The sequence below is a fragment of the Lutra lutra genome, chromosome 4 (assembly GCF_902655055.1).
Source record: "Lutra lutra chromosome 4, mLutLut1.2, whole genome shotgun sequence".
Classification (NCBI taxonomy): domain Eukaryota; kingdom Metazoa; phylum Chordata; class Mammalia; order Carnivora; family Mustelidae; genus Lutra; species Lutra lutra.
The window spans coordinates 116,200,750-116,221,326 of NC_062281.1; the positions used below are offsets into that span (position 1 = coordinate 116,200,750).

The window sequence follows — 20,577 nt, forward strand, 5'->3', positions numbered from 1 at the left end:
TGGTTATATTTAAGTTTCAAAAAGAAGAAAACATGGAATGGCATACCATCGCTATTACATAAAATTTGTATTTTTCTAGGGACACTTGGGTGGCTCAGTTGATTAACTGGCTGACTCTTGATTTCAGCTCAGGTCATGATTTCAGGGTTCTGAGACTGAGCCTCATGCTGGGCTCTTTGCTGAGCGTGGAACCTGCTTAAGATTCTCTCTCTCCCTCCCCCTCTGCCCCCTCCCTTGCTCTCTCTCTGTGTGCAAGTACACATGCACACACACTCTCTCTCTTTCTGTCTAAAACAAAAAAAGACTTATTATTCTAGTCTACATATGTCTATTATTTCCAAGTATCTACTTGAGCCTTGTTGGCATATCTAGGTTGAAAAACAACTGAATGTGGAGAAACTTAACCCACACACAAAGGATATAAAATTGCTAATTTACAAATATATAGTGTAGAAAAATAATTGTTGATGTAAAACTTACTATGCCTTACTGCCTGAGATTTGCTGTGAGTATGCTCTATTAGCTCAGTCTTGGAATTCAGAAGTCTCTGAGCAAGACTCTCCCACTGCTCCAGCCTACTTAAATGTAATTACATATGTACATGTAACTGGACGAGAATTAAACAGAAAAGAAAGTCATAAATGCACCTAGGAAGACAGGCAGATATCAATAGCTACGTGATCCTAAAGGTTTTAAGTGAAAATTTAAAAAATCGAGGTCATCTACCTTAAATTTTATGAATCCAAACAGAACACTAACACAAACACACAAGTCATTATTTTTTGTTAATAAACAAGATAACACATCACCACAGTGATCCTTGAATGCCTCCGGAGTTGGTCTTTATAAACTGGGGACTGTAGGTTTTGATTTCTGTTCACCCCTAAGTCATCACTCCCAAGCTTGTCTACTTGTCAGGCTACCGTAAATCCTGGCACTCACCAGTACAAAGTAGTATGCATACAGCGCTGCACAATGGTGAATTATAAAATATTTGTCACCAATCACTTTCCAATACAAAATGAGAATCAACAAATCTGAAAGAAGGAAAAATAAGTGAGATATTACATAGGAAGAAGGCTGGACTGTTTTTCAAGTGTATCTAACTTTCCCCCTTAACAGCCTCTCACAGTCCATACTGAGCCCACTGCACTTTGCTCATGCTTTGCTAGTCCCGTTACCACCTTATTGTAAGGTATCTGCTCCCACACGACTGTGACCTCCCCAGGGTGAGGACCACGTGTGGGAATCCAGCACAGTGCCCACCACACAGGTAATATATTCATTGAAAGTACAAATTAATAACTTACCAGGGTTAAATAAAATGGAAATGTTACTGAATACAAATAATTTTTAAATAGGCTGAAATTACTGATGTTTGTGACTACAACAATTCACACAGATAAGATAGTTGCAGAAAAGGTACAAAATGGCCAACTTATTTATAACACAAATCCAAAAAACAGTATTTAAAAATTAACAAAGGATATGATTAAATATTAATTCAAAATAGCAATAAAAACAAAAACAATTAAACTATTAAAGATACTAATAAAACTATTAAAAAGATATACAAAGCAAGAGGTCAAGGTCTCAATTTCTCCTTAAAAGATCCCGAATATAAACACCATAATTCAGAAAATAGTTTTCCCTTAACAAAACAGAATGTTTAACAAAAACAAGCTTCTCAAAATGTTCACACAACTATGTTCTTTACCAAATGGCTAAATGTGAAAGTTAGACATGGAGGCAAATGGCTATCATGGGTGGAAACCAAGAGAGGATTCAGGTTTTATGGGATTGGAGCTTATATGAGAACCTTCTTGTATATATATAAAAAAATGAAAACTACTGATACAAAACTAGATGTGACTATTTATTTTAAAAAGTAATCAGATTGGGGCGCCTGGGTGGCTCAGTGGGTTAAAGCCTCTGCCTTCAGCTCAGGTCATGATCTCGGGGTCCTGGGATTGAGCCCCATGTTGGGCTCTCTGCTCAGCGGGGAGTCTGCTTCCCTTCCTCTGTCTCTGTCTGCCTCTCTGCCTACGTGTGATCTCTGTCTGTCAAATAAATATATAAAAATCTTTAAAAAAAAAAGTAATCAGATTACCAATTTTATGAAGAAAACAAACAGTACAAATCAAGTACAGTGGAAATCAAGAAAATATAACACTATTAGTAACTGACTGCATGACAGACCTCTCTAGATACATTTTCCCAACGTATTTTGGCCATACACTGGTCACCAATTTCTATGATAATGACCTTCTAATAATTTCCATAGAGAGAACAAAAAGAATTCACTCTTCATTCAGCTTGGTTTAGAAAAGTCAGTTTCAGTTCATAATTCTTATTTTTAAGTGCTTCAGATTATTATCTTATTTGGGGAAACCTTTATCAAGCTTCTTTCATACAAGACTTTCTGAGTGGTCACTACTCTCTGAACGGACAATGTTCATGAAGTGGTCCATGAGGTGTGCTATAAATTGTGTCAGGCGAATGTGATAACCACTACACTACGGAAACTGTACTATAAATTGTGTGTCATCCTTGTCCACAACAGCATTTTGTACCAAACAAGCAAATCTTTTTCCAGTGTATTCACATGATTCACTCTAATTGTAAATGGGCCATTAGATAATCTAATCACCTATTCATTATTTTAATTCAAAATTTATTTCTTCCTCCTAATGAATTACTGTTTTAGTATAATTTAATCTTTTGTTACAATTCACTTGATAGCAGAAAATTTTCTATTGGGTCCATCACTCATCTTTATCACTTTGGTTTCATATCCCATTATTTTTATTTGGATTTTGCAGTTATCTATTGAATTTGAAAATTATAAAATAGGGTTCCCTATATAAATGCCCAAATCAAGGGTCTGTTCTTTTGCTCTTGTCTTACAGAGATGGTCTAGAATGTCTCTTCAAAAAGTTCAAATCGTATATTCTCACTTAATTTCCCCTTTATCTCATAGTATAAAAGGCTATTCCAACCCCATCCCACAGGAGGAGAAATAGGACAGAGGGAAACATGGAGTAGAAAGAGTCCATGATCTTAACTGATTATGGCTCAAACAGTTTCCCTTTGTGAACTTCCCCCAAACAAAATAAAACAGCAAGCACAGGAACCCATTTCAAGGGCCCTTGCAAGTGAGAGAAATCTTGATGCTTAAACCTCATTAGCTTCCCAGGAATTCCACCTGAGAGACCGTTTAGGGCAAAAAATGGCCCATTGCTAGTTAAAAAAAAAATTCAGGCCTAACTGAGGGCCCACTCTGCTGCTCTACCGTCAAAGAGAACCAGACAGCCAAGAGGAAAAATGTTTCATGTTCTACCATCACAGCAGATAAATCTTCCTCTTATGGGTCCTACAAGTGACTTCACAAATAAATAAACTGAAAGCATAGACTATGTATTCTTTGTAAAATCCCATGAGAACTGTAAAAAGAAACAGAGGCCAACATATCACATACCAGAAATGAGGTAGCCTGTAGCAATAGAGATATTCACTTTCACAAGCGATGAATCACCCCTATAAATATTTAAAAAAAAAAAAGATTCCCTTTTTTTAGCACATGGGTTACAGATGACAGCTACATTTTTTTTTCTATTGAGAAACATAATTAAAATGCTTTCTATAGATTCTTGAACAGTAAATTGTCATTTGTACCACGCCCTGGGTTAGCTTGATATACTTCTAACTACACAAATAATCGTAATTTCTTATATTAGCTAAAAGTTTATATAAATAATTTTATCAAAAAGATAACATTTTATAAATGTGTTCTCAAAGGATTTGTTTGTGAAAAGATTCAAATAGATTTCCAGATGGTGGCTCGTTTTGTTTTTGTTTTTATTCCTTCTTCTAAACCAGAGATTCAAATACTCAAGAAATCATCCAGCCTACCCCTGATCTTGAATCAATATACTGGCCACTATCACTTTACTAATGACTAGAGAGATCTGCCTATTGTCATATAACTGGAAAACGGCAGGAACAGGACAGTTTAAACCTGAGGTTTCAACATATATACAATATCAAGTTCCTATAATTTGCGCTAATAACGGTCTTTACTCCAAGAAACAAATACAAACTATCAGTCTTGTATCTGGTTTATAATGTAAACTACTGGTGAAATGAACACAAAATTAATCTGATAACAGCTAAACTGCAAATGGAAAGGTTTAGCAGAAGTCCTATCTTCTTTACAAATTTTGATCTGCAAATATGACCCAGGAAAACTGAACCTGGAATAAACTGCAGCACCAAAGAAAATGTAAAAAGATCAAAAATTATACTATGTAAAAGTCTGATAAGGACAAAAATCGACCAGTGAATTAAATCTTTGTCATAAAGTTTATCTCCCAAAAGAACTGGTTCTGTTGACCATCATTATAACAATAAAATCAGGAGAAAAAACTTAGAAACGGTTTAGGTAGATAACATAAAAACCTCATCAAGGAATTAAATTCACTAAATTGATTCACTTTGAAAAATACCTTCCCAAAGAAAATTTATCAATACTGGTAGAATTCTGATGGGCATAATTCCATATTTATCAAAATGGCATTGCTGCAAACAAATGGTCAAAAATTACATTGTCCCACATCCCCCAGAGCCCACATCTACTACATCCTTATGCAGTGCTTTCTGAAAACATACCTTGTCTCTCAAACTAAGCCGAACTAAGCCTTCTCATATAAGGCCCGGAAATACAGTTTGCAATATCTCTGCCATTGAAATAACATTTAAAATTTTCAAAAAGAGTCATCTTAGAAATTATCTATTATTGCTGAACATTGTTATTATTAGTATTTCAAATCTTGTCATGTGCTACTAACTTCCTCTTACATGGACATCTATAATCCTCATTTTTATACATCTGATATCAAATGATGGGTTCAACCCTAGACTAAGTCTTTAGATTATTATCCAAGCTGACTATCCTACTCAATAGTTAACTCATTTTTGCTCCAAAAAAAACAGTGGTTACGACAACTTGGTTTTACTCACTAACTCAGTATAAATATTTACATCATCATCATATTCTCCCTGTCCTGGGTAACAACTGGGATACTAGTACAAAGTGGCCTTCATTATTTGTATTCAAATCTAAAATAAACCCTTTTATTGCATCTTGCTGAAGTACATCTGAACACAAGCATTTTAATAAACCATGCACCATCAATATATTTTCCATTTTGAAGTAGGAGATGTTCTTATTAATAATTAATATCAAAACATAAATCAAATGGACTATATTGGAAAGAAATAGCTTACCAAAGTGGATCAGCCTTTGCAACCTCATCAAAAACCAAAATGTATAGGCCGAAAAGCCCAACCACCAAAGAATGGCATGTAGATCCTACCCTGAAATGAAACAAAATACATACAAAGATTTTAGATTCTTTGCAATAAACTGTAATTCTGGCAAGACATTTAACATTTTGAAGAAGTTAAATCTGGAAGCATTTAAATATAGGAATGGAGTATATCTAAGAGTATAATACAAAAATATCATTTAGAAATCCAAGGGCTATGACTTTACTTTGGAACTAATAGCAAGAAGGATGCCCAGGTCTACAATTTCCTACTAGAAAACTGTGGAATCACTTATTTGTTAAAAATTCCAAAGCAGGGGTGCCTGGGGGAATCAGTCAATTGGGCAACCCACCCTATCTCAGCTCAGGTCTTGATCTCAGGGTCGTGAGTTCTAGCCCCTGGTTGAGCTCCACACTGGGTGTGGAGCCCACTTAAAGAAGAAAAAAGTTCAAAGCAGAAGCATATCTGGTGAGGCAGTTGACAGCGTTTGGTACAGACAGACGGCGACTGGCAAGTCCACTAACCAGCACCCTGCTCCAAGCTCCAGCCCTAATAGCCTCACCGCAGCATTAGTTTCCTGGTCCAGTCAGTGAGGCGTATCTTCCACATCTACTGACCTTAACCAATTCTATATCCTTGGATCAGAATTTGAATGGATTGTGAAATGAAAATGTATTGCCTCGGAGATTTCAGTGTTAAATGCACATTCACATGCTTGCTGCACTTGATCCCTGTTACCAACCCATAAGAAAGCTAGAGCAGCTATTATTAGTCTTTTTATCATTATTATGAAAGCACTTCTAAATAGAAAAATTGAGGACCAGGAATTTGTACAGAAAATCTATTTTTAAAAGAAACACTCAAGTGAAAGCAAAATGTTCACGAGATCCAGGCTGAATTTTCTTTTATAGAAGGAATAAGATTTAGATGGAAAACATCAGTTTCTGTGAACATATCTTGCTATTAATTTACTGGATTCAACCAACACCCAAGCTCTCTGATTTGCTACTTGAAGAAGTGTACACAGGATACAATATATTTACTCACACAATGAAAAAGTTTACAAGTAATGAAGTTTCTTTTCTCTTCATTAGAATAAAGGATAGAAGGAACAGCAAAAATTTTTTTAGAAATTAATAGGATATAAAAAAATTTCTGTCTAAAATATGATCCCAAACCTTTAACAGTGACATATATCAACCAATATGAAGCTTGATACAGAAAATCTTATTGTAACTTGAAAAATCAATATGCTGGATCTAATAGATGATGTGGACCTAAACAGATACATCATATTAAATCAAATAATATTTAAATGCTCAAAGATCCTCACTAATTCAAAGGCACTGACAAAGAATACTTTGTAATACCAAAAAATCATTTTGAAGTGTGAATAGTTAACCTCAATTTATCTGGTTTACAAATCTGGAATTTTCATGCCAAACGTACCTATATTCCAAACATGGCTGTTTAAGAATATAAGTTCCTTTACGTCAAGTAAGACAGTCCATCTAAATAATCATATAACCAGCTTTCTATTGCCATTCAAAAAGTCTGTGAAAGCAGAAAGTTCACCCTCTCACTTACTTGTTTTAGTGTTTAATAAACTTAAATCAAAAAGCTTCCCCTTGGAAAAATGAGAACTTTTTGTTCCTGATACCCAGCCCTCAAATTCTCTTTGTATTGAAATGTTACCTGGTAAATGGGAAGAATTACAAGCCCTTAACTGATGGAAATGGCATATAATTCATGAGAGAAAAGTTAAATCTTATTTGGATCAGGAAAAGCAAATACCCTGTGCTTACCTACTCTTCTGCATTAAAAGTCTATATGTTCAGAGACTTCTGTTTAGTAAACATTTCACAGTCTATTCTTTAAAATTGGATTCTTGGCAAAGCAAAATGTAGATTTCTTACCGTCCAAAATGAAACACCAAGATGCTACCCAAAAGAAAATATTTTTTTTCTAAGAAGGTTAAAAAGAAATGTTTGTGCTAATAAAAAGGGAGATAATGGAAATAAGGACCATTGTAGATCAGCAATTTAAAGTTACTGATTTAATCATTCGTATGTAGTAGGGGTATTACCAACAGAAATAATATAGCTCAAACAGGCAAGAGTTAAGAAATTAGAGAAGCAGATTTTAAAATTAAGAGTATTTTAACACAATAGGACTTTCTATACCATAGGAAAACAAATGGATATAAGAAAATGTTTTTTAATTATAAGATATAAGTAATACTTGTAAATATGTATTTTTTTCCTGAAAATGCAACAATTAAGTACAGCAATTTATCACTTATGCTTAATTAAACTGTCACCTCTCAGGTGTGAATTTTTTGGTGAGTTGTTTTTCCTCCTGTACTTCTTCTGCAGTAAGGTTTAGACCACTCATTATTCAGAGACTTTTTCCTGATTATTAGTAAGAATTATGTGGGTTGGGGCAGCTGGGTGGGTCAGTGGGTTAAGCCTCTGCCTTCGGCTCAGGTCATGATCTTGGGGTCCTGGGATCAAGCCCCATACCAGGCTCTCTGCTCGGCAGGGAGCCTGCTTCCCCCTCTCTCTCTGCCTGCTTCTCTGGCTACTTGTGATCTCTGTCAAATAAATAAATAAAATCTTAAAAAAAAAAAAAAGAATTATGTGGGTTGTGTTGATCTGGGTGTTTCAAGACTGGAAGCAGGATTTCAAGACATATACATGTACTTTACTCAAAAAGTGGCCCATCTTTTCTCTTTCTTTATACTCCACCTCACAGCTTAAGTCTCATGTAAACCAAGCTGGAGTGGGAACAGGAGTAAATTTGAGAGAGAAAGAGAGAGAATGCCATTTAAATAGGGTAATGAATCTTCTATAATCCCGGACTCCTTTTTCAGCTAGGAACTCGGTTTCCCAAATAGCGATTCTGTGCACCGCAGAATGGCAGTGATAAGACTGAATAATGCAAAGTATTTTTCAATTTCATTCCATTTCATTTTCATCTTGCCTCTATCTCTCTGTACCATCCTTATTCCTCTGGCTTGCTGCTCCCCGAGATTCAAATGCCCTTACCTACCCTGACCATGGTGAAAGGGTAATGAAAATAGCCCAAAATTTACTCTCAGAAAATCTGTCTACCATCCCACTCTTCGCCCCTTCCTACTCTTTCCCTCTTCTACCTATCTGCATCTGAGAAAGGGTTTTTTAAAATGATGGTTTGTATCCCACTTGTGAACAACATCTTAGTATTCTTCAGAAAACAAAAAAAACCTTATTTTTCAAAACTACATGGTTAAATAATTCCCACTTTTGGGTAAAAAGAGCTATAGCATGCATGAACCAGACAAATCAATGTAAGGTGCAAAAGGAAACAATTGAAGTCTTATTCACAGTCTGAGTTATAAAAGTGCATGCCTACAAACCAATTCGGCTCAAAGACAGGACACTTCCCAGTCAGATAGGACCATTCTCAAATAAATACTTAGAATTTGGCAGAACTTAATTCTCAAAGGAAATTGCAATGAAAAATAATTATAGCAATTTTAGAGACCTGCTGAATTCATTTTATAGTCAGCATTAACTTCAAGTAAATTACAACAAAAAAATACATCCGCAGCTGCTCCGATTCACCAGTGTGCAAAAGCACGGTGACATCTGAGTGAAATGCTCACAAGCACATGAAGCAGTCACCAGAGTCATTTTGAAACACTGTGAAAGGTTAATGAGTTGCACACACAAAAAATTTGCAAGCCAACTCATTAAAACTCCCATAGATTTCTATTTACCCTAAAGGTACTATTCATTTTCCATTTTTTTCTTTTGTTTTAAATAAAATCTAAAAAGCAGTTTTTAACAAAAAAATAGGTTCCGATGGCCTCTGAATTATAATGAAAGTTCATTAAAACAGAGATACAGATGTGCTAACCATATACTCAGGTGTATAGCATTTAACTGCCCTCAGTCTGGCCAAGCCAGCCAACACCATATATAGGCTACTCACAGACCCAGCTAACATTCACTTCTGTGATCACTTCCAGAGAGCATGTGTTTGTTATCATAAACGTTTCAGAGGAGAACACAAAACAGGACTCTTCTGCAGTCAGCTGGAGTCTCCTTAACCTTCCCACGCCTCCCCAGAAAGTTCAATTTTTCTTTACATCTTTCAGGAGAAGAATTTTTATAATTTTCTTGTATGAGATCTATCTACTTACTTTCCTTTTATTCCTAAGGTCAAATTAATTAAAAAAAAATCTGACCTTCAATTTTATTAGATCTTAAATGAAAGATTTTGGGGGGAAATACTTTTAAAAATTTTATTTCATAAAACTAACTTTTTAAAATCAGTTACATTTTCATATGCTTTACCTTGAGTTCCATTCAATCTTCTTCTCATAGCTGAGTCTATTAAAACCTGGAGAAACTTTCGCTGAAAACCAGAAACTTATAAAGTAGAAAAGAAGCTGAAAGGTGAAAAAACTGGTAATAACACTGTTGAAGACCAGTTTGGTGTTGGTGTCCATATTTCTTCAACCTGTTAAGAAAAAAAGATGGGCATCAATTGCTTTAAATTGCTCATAAGAAATCTAAATTAATTTTTTTTATTTTAAGAATACATGCTTATATTTTTAATAATTTATCTTAATTTAGCACAAATATAAGAATACAAAGAAACTAAAGGTCTTTTAAGTCTTTATTAGCTATTTGTCATGTATCTTGTATTTGTATTTAAAATAAAAAAGGGAGGGTGCCCGGCTAGCTCAGTCGGTAGAGCATGAGACTCTTAAAATAAAAAAGGGAAAAGTCATCCTAAATATCTCACTATTATCAATTTTAGAAGGCAAATTTAACAGCATGATTTTCAACATTATCTAAGTCTTAGAGTTTAACATTAAGAGGGCATTTCAAGTACTATAACTGAAGGTATTCTTTTAGTAATATTTTTAATTAAACTTAGGAAAAATCACCTGATTTCTCTATGCTTCAACTTCCTCATCTATGAAATGAGTCCATTAGATAATTTCTAAAAAACAATTAGGCCAAAAATAATAATAAAACTAAGATTAACTACAATAGCAAAACAAAAAATAATTACACTATAAAAACTAATTGTACAGTGAGACAAATGACATTTAAAACAAAATTAAAATCTTAGGAAGAAGAATACCATCTTAGAAAAGAACCATACCACTGTTGCTGCTTTAATTAGTATTTAACTTTTAGAAAAGTATTCTGCAATCACACACATCCTTGGACCAAAAATCCTCCATGGCTTTTTATCTTTAAAATAAGAGATTTTTATAAAAGAGCTTCAGGTTTTAAGGGTAGAGTTAGAAGAACAGTAATATGCATATATATAATATGCATATGTACTCATTCAAAATATGTTTTCCAGCTCACTGAACTGAACTTTATTTGGATCCTAAAAATCTTAGGAACATTCAAACCAAAAGAAAGACACTAAAGCAGTTGCTCATATCCAGCAAATTTAGCATTTCTAGAAATGGCTCCATCTTTGATACAGCTGACCCTCAAATGAAAAGGAAATGAATCAATACATATTTCCAGGTGCCTAATGTGAAGAAATAAAGTCACCTACTGAAGCCAATTCACTAGAGAAAAACCAAGTCATTGACTACACTAGCAATAACCCCACTTCATTCCCCTCCAACCAGGAGCTTGTAATAAGAATCAGGCTCCCACAGGGCCCGTTCTGACAGAACTCATGTGTCTGTAATGAGTTCTTTCCCCATTCTTTCTTTCTGGTGTGTGTGCTCAGTAAAAATATTGATATTATAATTCTTCTCCTTGAGATTCCATTAAATTTATTGCTCATTTACTTTTTTTTAATTCAACATGTGTTTTAGGGTATCAAAAATTTAATTTGTGATCTTTTAGCCTAGGTTTAATATTAACCAAATAATACATAAAAGTTTTGTACATAAATTAAATATCATTATAATTCACTAAGTGAAATGTAAAAGGGAAAATGTTTTTCTAAGATTAAAGCAAATGGGGATCTGGAGGCCAGGTGGGCAGATAAATGAAGAAAATGAAACCAGTAACCAGAAAAGAGTGGAGAGTTTAATCTTCAATGTGAGAATGGTTTGCTCTGAAGGGTTCTGTATGTTCTCTGCTAGTCCTGGAGGGTGGCTGGACATGAGCTACTTATTTACTTTTGTTAAAATTCAACCTTATAATGTGCATTTGTTTCATTAATGTTTGCTAAAGGTATATTATAAAACATAGTTTAGGTATTACACAACATTATCCATTTTATTAACTGTTAACAAGTACATTAACCAAAAAAACACTCAAATAAGTCGCCACTAAGAAATTCCTCATTCCTAGTGGAAGAGCAAACATTATTAAAATGCCTATACTACCCAAGGCAATCTACTCATTTAATGCAATCCCTACCAAAATACCACCAGCATTTTTCACAGAGCTAGAACAAACAATCCTAAAATTTGTATGGAACCACAGAAGACCCTGAATAGCCAAAACAATCCTGAAAAAGAAAAGCAAAGCTGGAGGCATCACGATTCTGGACTTTGAGTTACATTACAAAGCTATAGTCATTAAAACAGTACAGTACTATAAGAGACTCTTAATTTCAAGAAACAAACTGAGGGTTGCTGGAGTGGAGGGGGTTAGGGGAGGATATATGCTATGGTGAGCACTGTGAATTGTATAAGACTGATGAATCACAGACCTGTACCCCTGAAACAAATAATACGTTATATGTTAATAAAAAATTAATTAAAAAAGATAGTATGGCGCTGGCACAAAAACACACATACATCAATGGAACAGAATAGAAAACCCAGAAATGTATCCCAACAACTATATGGTCAACCAATCTTCGATGAAGCAGGAAAGCATATCCAATGGGAAAAGGAGAGTCTCTTCAACAAACAGTGTTGGGAAAACTGGACCACTTTCTTAAATCATAGACAAAAATAAATTCAAAATGGACCAGACACCTAAACATGAGACAGGAAACCATCAAAATCCCAGAAGAGAACACAAGCAGCAACCTCTTTGATTTGGCAGTAGCAACTTCTTACTAAACACATCGCCAGAGGAAAGGGAAACAAAAGCAGTAATGAACTACTGGCACTTCATCAAGATAAAAAGCTTCTGCACAGTGAAAGAAACAATCAACAAAACTAAAAGGCAGCCTATGGAATGGGAGAAGATACTTGCAAATGATGTATCAGATAAAGGGCTAGTATCCAAAATCTATAAAGAACTTATCAAACTCAACAGCCAAAGAACCAAATAATCCAGTTAAGAAATGGGAAGAAGACATGAATAGACATTTTTCCAAAGATGACACAGATGGGTAACAGACACATTAAAAGATGCTCAACATCACTTGGTATCAGGGAAATAGAAATCAAAACCATGATGCGATACCACCTCATCCCTATCAGAAGGGCTAAAATTAACAACACAAAAAACAACAGATGTTGGCGAGGATGCAGACAAAAGGGAACCCTCTTACACTGGTGGTGGGAATACAGGCTGGTACAGCCACTCTGGAAAACAGCACGGAGGTTGCTCAAAAAGTTAAAAATAGAACTACCCTATGACCCAGCAATTATACTACTGAGTTTTTACCCAAACAATATAATGGATACTGATTTGAAGGGGCACATGCACCTTGATGTTTACAGCAGCATTATCAATAATAGCCAAATTATGGAAAGCATCCAAATGTCCAACAACTGATGAATGGATAAAGAAGAAGTGGTACAGACAGACAGACAGACACACACACACACACACACACAAAATGGAATATTACTCAGGCATCAAAAGAATGAAATCTAGCCATTTGCAACGATGTGGATGGAGCTAGAGTGTATTATGCTAAGCAAAATAAGTCAGTTAAAGAAAGACAAATACCATATGATTTCACTAATATGTGGAACTTAGGAAACAAAGCAGATGAACATATGGGAAAGCAGAAAAAAGAGAGAGGGAAGCAAACCATAACAAACCCTTTTTTAAAGATTTATTTGAGAGAGAGAGAGAGAGAGAGTGTGTGTACAGGTGCACAAACAAGGGGTGAGGCAGAGGGAAAGGGAGATGCGGAGCGCAATGTGGAGTTCAATCCCAGGACCCTGAGATCATGACCTGAGCCAAAGGTAGATGCTTAACTAAGTCACCCAGCCACCCCACCATAAGGGACTCTTACAGATAGAGGGGAAAAAAAAAAAAAAAGATAGAGGGAAAAAAAAAAAAGATAGTGAACAAACTCTGGGTTGAAGGAGGGAGGTGAGTGGAGAATGACTAGATGGGTGATGGGAATTAAGGAGGGCACTTGTGAAGAGCACTGGGTGTTATGTGAAGGGATGAAACACTAAATTCTACTCCTGAAATAAGTATTACACTATATGTTAACTAACTAGAATATAAATAACAATTTGGAAGAAAAAAAAACTCATTCTTTTAAAAAAAAGCTAGTTTTTGTTAAGTCTTTATTACACTGGCTATTTTATATTTTTCACAGAAAGACTTTCATTTAACTGGGGTCTTTGGAGTACATGTTGAGCCTCCCTTTGCAAAAATGTTTCATTTAAAACTAAAGAGATCCATATAGTCGAGTTGTGGCTTCTATTAAAGGCTCAACGGACAGAAGCTAATTAAATTGTTCTACTCCCAGCTTTGCTTCTTATTAAGCAGCTGCTTGCTTCATCAGTCATGCCAAATCAAGGACAAATCCAACGATTTTTTAAAATTTTTTTTATATATTTCCCCTCCCCCCAAAAAACAAGGCTGCTGGTAGAAAGCAAATGCCGTTCTTCATTCACTAAATCAGGCAAGAAGGAGGGGAAATGGATAAAACCAAACAATTCTCATTCCTGACAGATTAAGAATCTTGGAGTTAGGTGACTATTAAGTAGAAGAACACACAGTAAAAATAGGAAAGTATTCGACCTGGGTCATGTACCTCTACATGTGGCTGGGATACTACCCCAGGAAGGAAAAGCCAGAACAGAAGTGGGAAATTTTTCTGTGGCAATTTACAAGGGGAGTGTCTAGACATGAACTTTACAATGTCATTAGCCCATTCTTAATTCACACCCAAGAAACTCTTCCAGAGGCCTCCTGAATACAAATGATACTTGAATGTTTTCTCCCAAGACAGTTTCCAAAGACTTTAATTCAAGCAGTTTTCCTAGAAGAAAAACATAAAAAGGTCTGAAGTACACCTCTCCACCACTAGCTTGTATCAGCCTTTCTCCAGCAGGACTCTCAGAGGCAGGGCCACGGGAAACAGCGTAGCCAGGCTGACTCAGCCTTCACTTCAGCCGACAGTTCATCTGACATCTGTCACATGTCCACCAGACCAGCCCTGGGCCAGAACTCAGAATACTAAATGGGGAACATGCTTATAGGCCAGTGGGGAAGCAAAGAAACCGATCACCACCACACAGAGTGCCAAGCTCATGGTGCTAAGGGGATATTCCCTGCTTTCAGCATAGTAACCACCCTGCAGAGAGGACCCATGAACAGTGAGGAGATATCGAGGGTATTCAATATAAACCAACAGGGCATCTTCTCTTCTATTAAAATCCCCAAACCCTTGAATGCTGAAGTGTACCACTCCGTTCCACCAGTGGAGTCTAGAACTACTGACTTGGGAAAACAAAGGTAACTCATTTCCCATGTTCATTATTCCCTTGTAATACAAGGGCTTCCCTAGGGAGTGTGTCAGAATTGCCGATGCCATCTCCAGACACATAGACAACCTCACTCTTTTCCATTCTGATACAACATGAACCACTGCATAGTGGTTAGCAGTAAAAACATTAACATGAAGAGGGAAAGGTCTTCTGGGGTTGTCTTTAAGGGCAACAAGGAAGGGGAAAGCTGGGAAGAATTCTTTGTGATTAGGATTCCTCTTCCATCTTTCTTGAGTTCCCTTTCCTGTTTCCCACACTAATTCCACACACTCACTGGTCTCAAATCTCCAGTTCTCTCTCTCTTACAAAAGATATAGTTTCTTATTATTTCACAAAAAAATGGAGGTTGTCAAGCATGAACTCCCTCAGTGTTGCAATGTCTACTACCTCCCCTGCCCCAACACAGAACCTCTTCTTTGCACACTATAAACTCTGCCTAGGTGTATGCCCCACACCTTCAACATGGCTTCAGCTGTGTGCAACCAAACATCCCCCAGCATACCAGTCCTGGATGGTCACCTTCCCTCCGGATAGCTCCATAGGGGTATCCTGGAGGCCCCATAGACTCTATATGATCTGAGCCAAATTTAATCCCAGACCAGTCCTTCTGCCAGGGTTCTGTACCTCGGAGAATGATACTATCATTGACCACACTTCCCCCATCTTCCAGTCTAGAAGAGTTCAGTCACTCTAGTCCCCTTCCTATCCTTTATTCCCATAATTAACTGACTGCCAAATCCTGGCAGATTAAAGAATAGCAAATGGAGGATAACTTGATTCCAGGAAAGTTCTGGAAGTTCCTCATGACAGCCTTATGAATAATATAAACAAATTGTGGCTGGAAAACAAAATTAGGTAAATTCGGAACCAACTGAAAAACTAGAAGCAGCATGCAGATCAGTGATCTGAAACAGACCTGAGAAATATCTCCTGCTATCCTATAAGATTCTCTCTTTTTGGTCTGTTATTAGCAACATTTTTTACAAATATTCACATTACTCAATCTGCATCTAACACAGAGCCGGGAAATATAACTAATATAATGGGTTAACAGAATCAGGCTTCAGAATTATCTTCATAAGCTGAAAGAGTCCCAATCAGAAAGAAAAAGTATACTAGGAATAAATGTTTTAAAGGCAATACCTAAGTACAGGATTTGGTATAATAGCTATATACCACCCCCACCACACACACACACGGGAAGCCTGAGCATTTTAAGTTGCACAAACCAATAAGAGATAATAAAGTAATGAAGATATGAATAACAAACAAAAAAAAAACTTCAGGCTCATTTATAGTCAGCATAAAAGCATGCCTTTGGATCAAGACACTTATCAGTCCTACTTTACTCTGAATTAATCACATACCATTGGGAACAAGATTACTTAGAAAGGACTCAAGAGCATTCTTTAAACATCTTCACTGTGGTGTGGAAAAGTGAAAGAGGGAACTTATTCTACATTACTCAAAAAGGCACAAGTGGGCAAAAATTACAGGGAGGGAAGAGTTCAGCTTAATTTAAGGAAGAACCTTCTAACAATTTAGAAGTGCCCAAGTATCCATCATAGAAGTGGTAAAGGGACCCCTCCTGGGTCCTGTACCTGAAGGTACAGGTTTCTCAAAGAAAGATTCTGGGATTCTAGGACTGAACTGATCTTTGGTATCTAAAAAGCCAATTTTGCATTCAACACTATATAAGCTCTCAACAGTCTATCATTCAGGTTTTTAAAAAATCAAAATTACATATGTAGGAAAATAATAAGTACATGTTAACTCAGTGGAGTGTACATAGACTTGGTTGCAGGCTTGACACTAGACCTCCTCCCACCGCTTGCTGTGTGACCTGGGACAGATTACTAAATGAGCCGTACCTAAATCTCAGTTCCCTGAGAAATGGCGGTAACAGTAGTAACTTGGCATGGCTGTCATGGGGCATAAACCGCATGTTTGTTGGACACTTAGAATAGTACTTGGCATGTGGTGCACATTAAGTTTGTTTCCACCATCATCTGTCCCCAGCAGCAAGAAGGCATGCAATTGCTGGGTCTGTCACCACTCCAGCCGAGGGCAACAAGACCACTATCTAGCCACTAAGACCCCTAACTCATCCCTGTTTACATTAGTCAACACACACATGCAGGTGGACCCCACTGCAGAAATCCATCCTCTACCACATGACTATCCCTGTCACGCTCTTAAGTTCTTTCCCAGAAGCCACCTGACCCAGCCCTTTATTATATGCACCTCCCAAATCCTTCCTACTAGGCCCCCAGGGGCTGCTGCTCCATGCCCAGGAAACAGATCTCTATCCTTTGCCTCTCCTGTGTGCTCTGAGGACCACCTCCCTTCCCTGTAGCCGTCTCAGGTCGTGGCTGCCAGGTCTCCCACACTTTGGAGTCAGGAGGTCACTCTATGTCCTCTTGGTTCCTCACAGTCTCCTTTAGGCCCTGCTCCTCCAGTCCCCTGCCCCCCAGTAAACATCCAGCAAACTTTGGTCCTGCTACTTAGTTATACCGCCTCTCCTCTCCTCACTGGTATTGTGTTCCAACCTCCTGGATGTTTCCTCCCAGCCAGAGACTTTGGTCTCCGTTCACTAGTATCTTCAAGCCCTGATACCATCCTGAATGACTTCTTACTCTGCTGAAGGTACAGGTTTCCTTAACAACCCAGTCCTTCTTTCCTTCATGGGAAATAGCACCTCTTCTATGCCGCCTCAACCACTCATGGACCTTTACTGTCCCATACTCACCATTTTCTGCCTCGACAGTAACATCCCAAGTAGTAACCTCTGATGACCTTCCCTTCAAGTGTGCTCAGTATTACAGTATTTTTGAGTCCACCGACTTCTTGGCTCCGTCCCAACCTGCTAGCCCTTTCTTGTGTTTTACTTCCCTCTTTAATCAGCTTAGATCCTTGAGCCCATCATTTCAGTAATACTCTTACTAACACCCTACACTCCCTTTCCACTGCCAAGAGCTGCAAAACTCCAACCCCAGAACTACTCAACTCTTTACTCAGCAATGAGCCCTAAACAATCAGAGCACTGTTGGGAAGTGCCATACACCAGAGGGATTGGGGCTGGTGAGTGAGAAAGGGCAGAGGGATCAGAGGACCCTCAACACTGTACTGCACTCCCACCTCACTGCCCCAGCTGCTCCTCTCACATGCCACCACTCATTTTCCAAGTCATCCCCAGGTTTCAAACCTCTAACCATCCACCCCCATTCTCAACAGATAACCCCCCATCTGACCTCACAAAATTACAGAAGCCAACATATGAAAATGCGATCACACTATCGACCACACAAATTACCTGCATCTTCACCCATCTGTCCTTCCACCTCAGGCCAACCTCTCCAACAAGCGCACTTTGGATCCAACCTTTCTGGCTGCCTTGGGAATCTTCTGCTCCCCCAAGATCCTTTATTCTCTGCAACTAGATCTTTCTATTGGCTTTTAAACAGGCTCAAGTTCTCAGTAGAAACAAAAATCAACAAATCCACCAGCTCTTCTTTAATCCAACAGTTTTCACTCTTGCCCTCTCTCCCCTTTCCCCCATTCCCTTTAAGGACAAAGTTCTAGAAAGGTGTATCCATACAATCATCATTTCTCATCTCTCTTGATCTTTAACCCAGTCCGTTCTTGTCCCCACCTTCATTACTCCCCAACAAGGACACCTACATGTGGCCTTCATGTTACCTGAACTCACATTACTGACCACTTTCTCCCTGTAATACTAACTTTCCTGTGCTTCCCTAACACCTTGCTTCATCCTCTTTCCAGCCACTAAGTAACAGAATTCCCTAAGGCTCAATACCAGACCCTCTGCTCTCTACTTGTTTCCTATGTCATTTCACCTATACCTGTGACATCAGTAACCACTTACATGCAGAAAAATACCACGTTTAACTCTCCATCCCAGATCTCTCCTCTAAGCTCCTGATGTACACAGCCAACTGCCAACTTGTCAGTATGACAAAGCATTTCAAAGGCATCTCAAACAAAGCTCATGACTTGACCCCAAAACTTCTAGGTTCTTCATCTCACTGAATGGTTAGCATTGTACATCCAGATGTCACAGCCAGAACCTAGCAGCCATCCTTTAATAACTTGTTTTCTGTACATTCCTACTATGTGCCATAATCCAATCCACTGAGTCCTATGGTGGAAATCCAATTTTCAAAAGCATCCATTTTTCTCTAGCTTATGACCATCACTTTTCTGGACTGTCAGCAAACCAGAAGGCTATCTGTTAACAGACTGGAGGACTCTACGGGAATCTTCACGAAAAGCTGCTTCTGATTACATCACCTCCTCATTACCCCCAACTTAAAACCTTCAATGGTTTCCAAGAGTTCTTATGAGGACCCTACTTTCTCTAGCCTCAACTGGCACTTGCCCTCACTTGCTAAACTCCAGCTTATGTAACCTTTCTGTTCCTTACAGGTGCCATGGTCCCTGCCTTCACAAGGCCTTTGTAGAACCTATCCCTCACCTCCCACCCTGCCCCCCACTCCCAGGTTAACTCTCATACTTCTTCAGCTCTCGATCAACCCTTTCTTCCTCAGAGAGGCCTTCTCCAGGCTTGGGCACCAGGTCAGTACGCCCTTATCTGCTCTCAGAGTGCCAAGTCCCTCCCCTTTATAGCTGCAATTTATTTAAAGAAAATTTTTAAGTATACTGACATGCAACGTTATATTAGTTTTAGGGGCACAACATAGTAATCCAACAAGTCTGTATGTTATGCTATGCCACTACAAACGGAGCTCCCATCTGTCACCAGACAACACTATTACAGTACCACTGACTGTATTCCCTATGCTGTGCTCTTCATCTCTGTGACTTACTCATTTCATAACTGGAAGCCTGTTGTCTCCCACTCCCATTCTCCCATTTTGCCCGCCCCCACCCCCCTCTCCTCTGGCAACCCTCAGTTTGTTCTCTGTATTTATAGGTCTGATTTGGCTTTTTGTTTGCTTTTTTATTTATCTGGTTTCTTTAGACTCCACATGAGTGAGATCATATGGTATTTGTCTTTGTCAGTTAAAGCTGCAGTTTAAATGAATGTCTCCTTCCCCCAGTGAAATGTGAGCCTCGTGAAGGTGGGAAACACGGACATTTTCCCCCTCCATCCCCGTACCTAACACAGGCCTGCTACATAGCATGTGCTCAGTACATGTCTATTAAATCAAATGATAATAACAGGCATTCATATTCTTACATGGGCTTTCCATTCTGCTGGTATCTCATCAGCAGCAGGTCTTTCATTTTGCAATACGGTCGAAATATTGGAAAAAGAATATTCTAAATCGACAACTCTTGTACTACAGCATGAAAACATATTTACTTCTAAAGGATCCTCACCTCAATGGCCGAGAGCAGAGTCCTGACCAATATTATAAGACAAACTAACACTGAATATGTGTTTTAGTCCATTTGTATTGCTCTAACAAAATACCACAGACTGGATGTCTTGTAAACATCAGAAACTTCTTGCTGCCCGCGGTTCTGAAGCCTGAGATCAGGGCACCAGCATGACTTGGTGAGGGCCCGCTTCCAGGTCATAGACTTCACATGGC

The 20,577-nt window shown here is 37.9% G+C and overlaps 1 protein-coding gene across 6 annotated transcripts in view; it reads right to left on the reverse strand.

Annotated features, from left to right (window-relative positions):
* Positions 1–20,577, reverse strand: part of TLCD4 (TLC domain containing 4) — a 125,324-nt gene that overhangs the window by 50,844 nt on the left and 53,903 nt on the right. For all 6 annotated transcript variants that reach the window (XM_047723661.1, XM_047723658.1, XM_047723660.1 and 3 more), the window contains 4 exons: positions 9,669–9,834; positions 5,287–5,376; positions 3,479–3,537; positions 943–1,037 (listed from right to left, as the gene is read on the reverse strand). In XM_047723661.1, coding sequence (XP_047579617.1) covers positions 943–1,037; positions 3,479–3,537; positions 5,287–5,376; positions 9,669–9,823 — 399 coding nt within the window. In that variant the 5' untranslated portion in view covers positions 9,824–9,834. The remainder of the gene's footprint in view (positions 1–942; positions 1,038–3,478; positions 3,538–5,286; positions 5,377–9,668; positions 9,835–20,577) is intronic.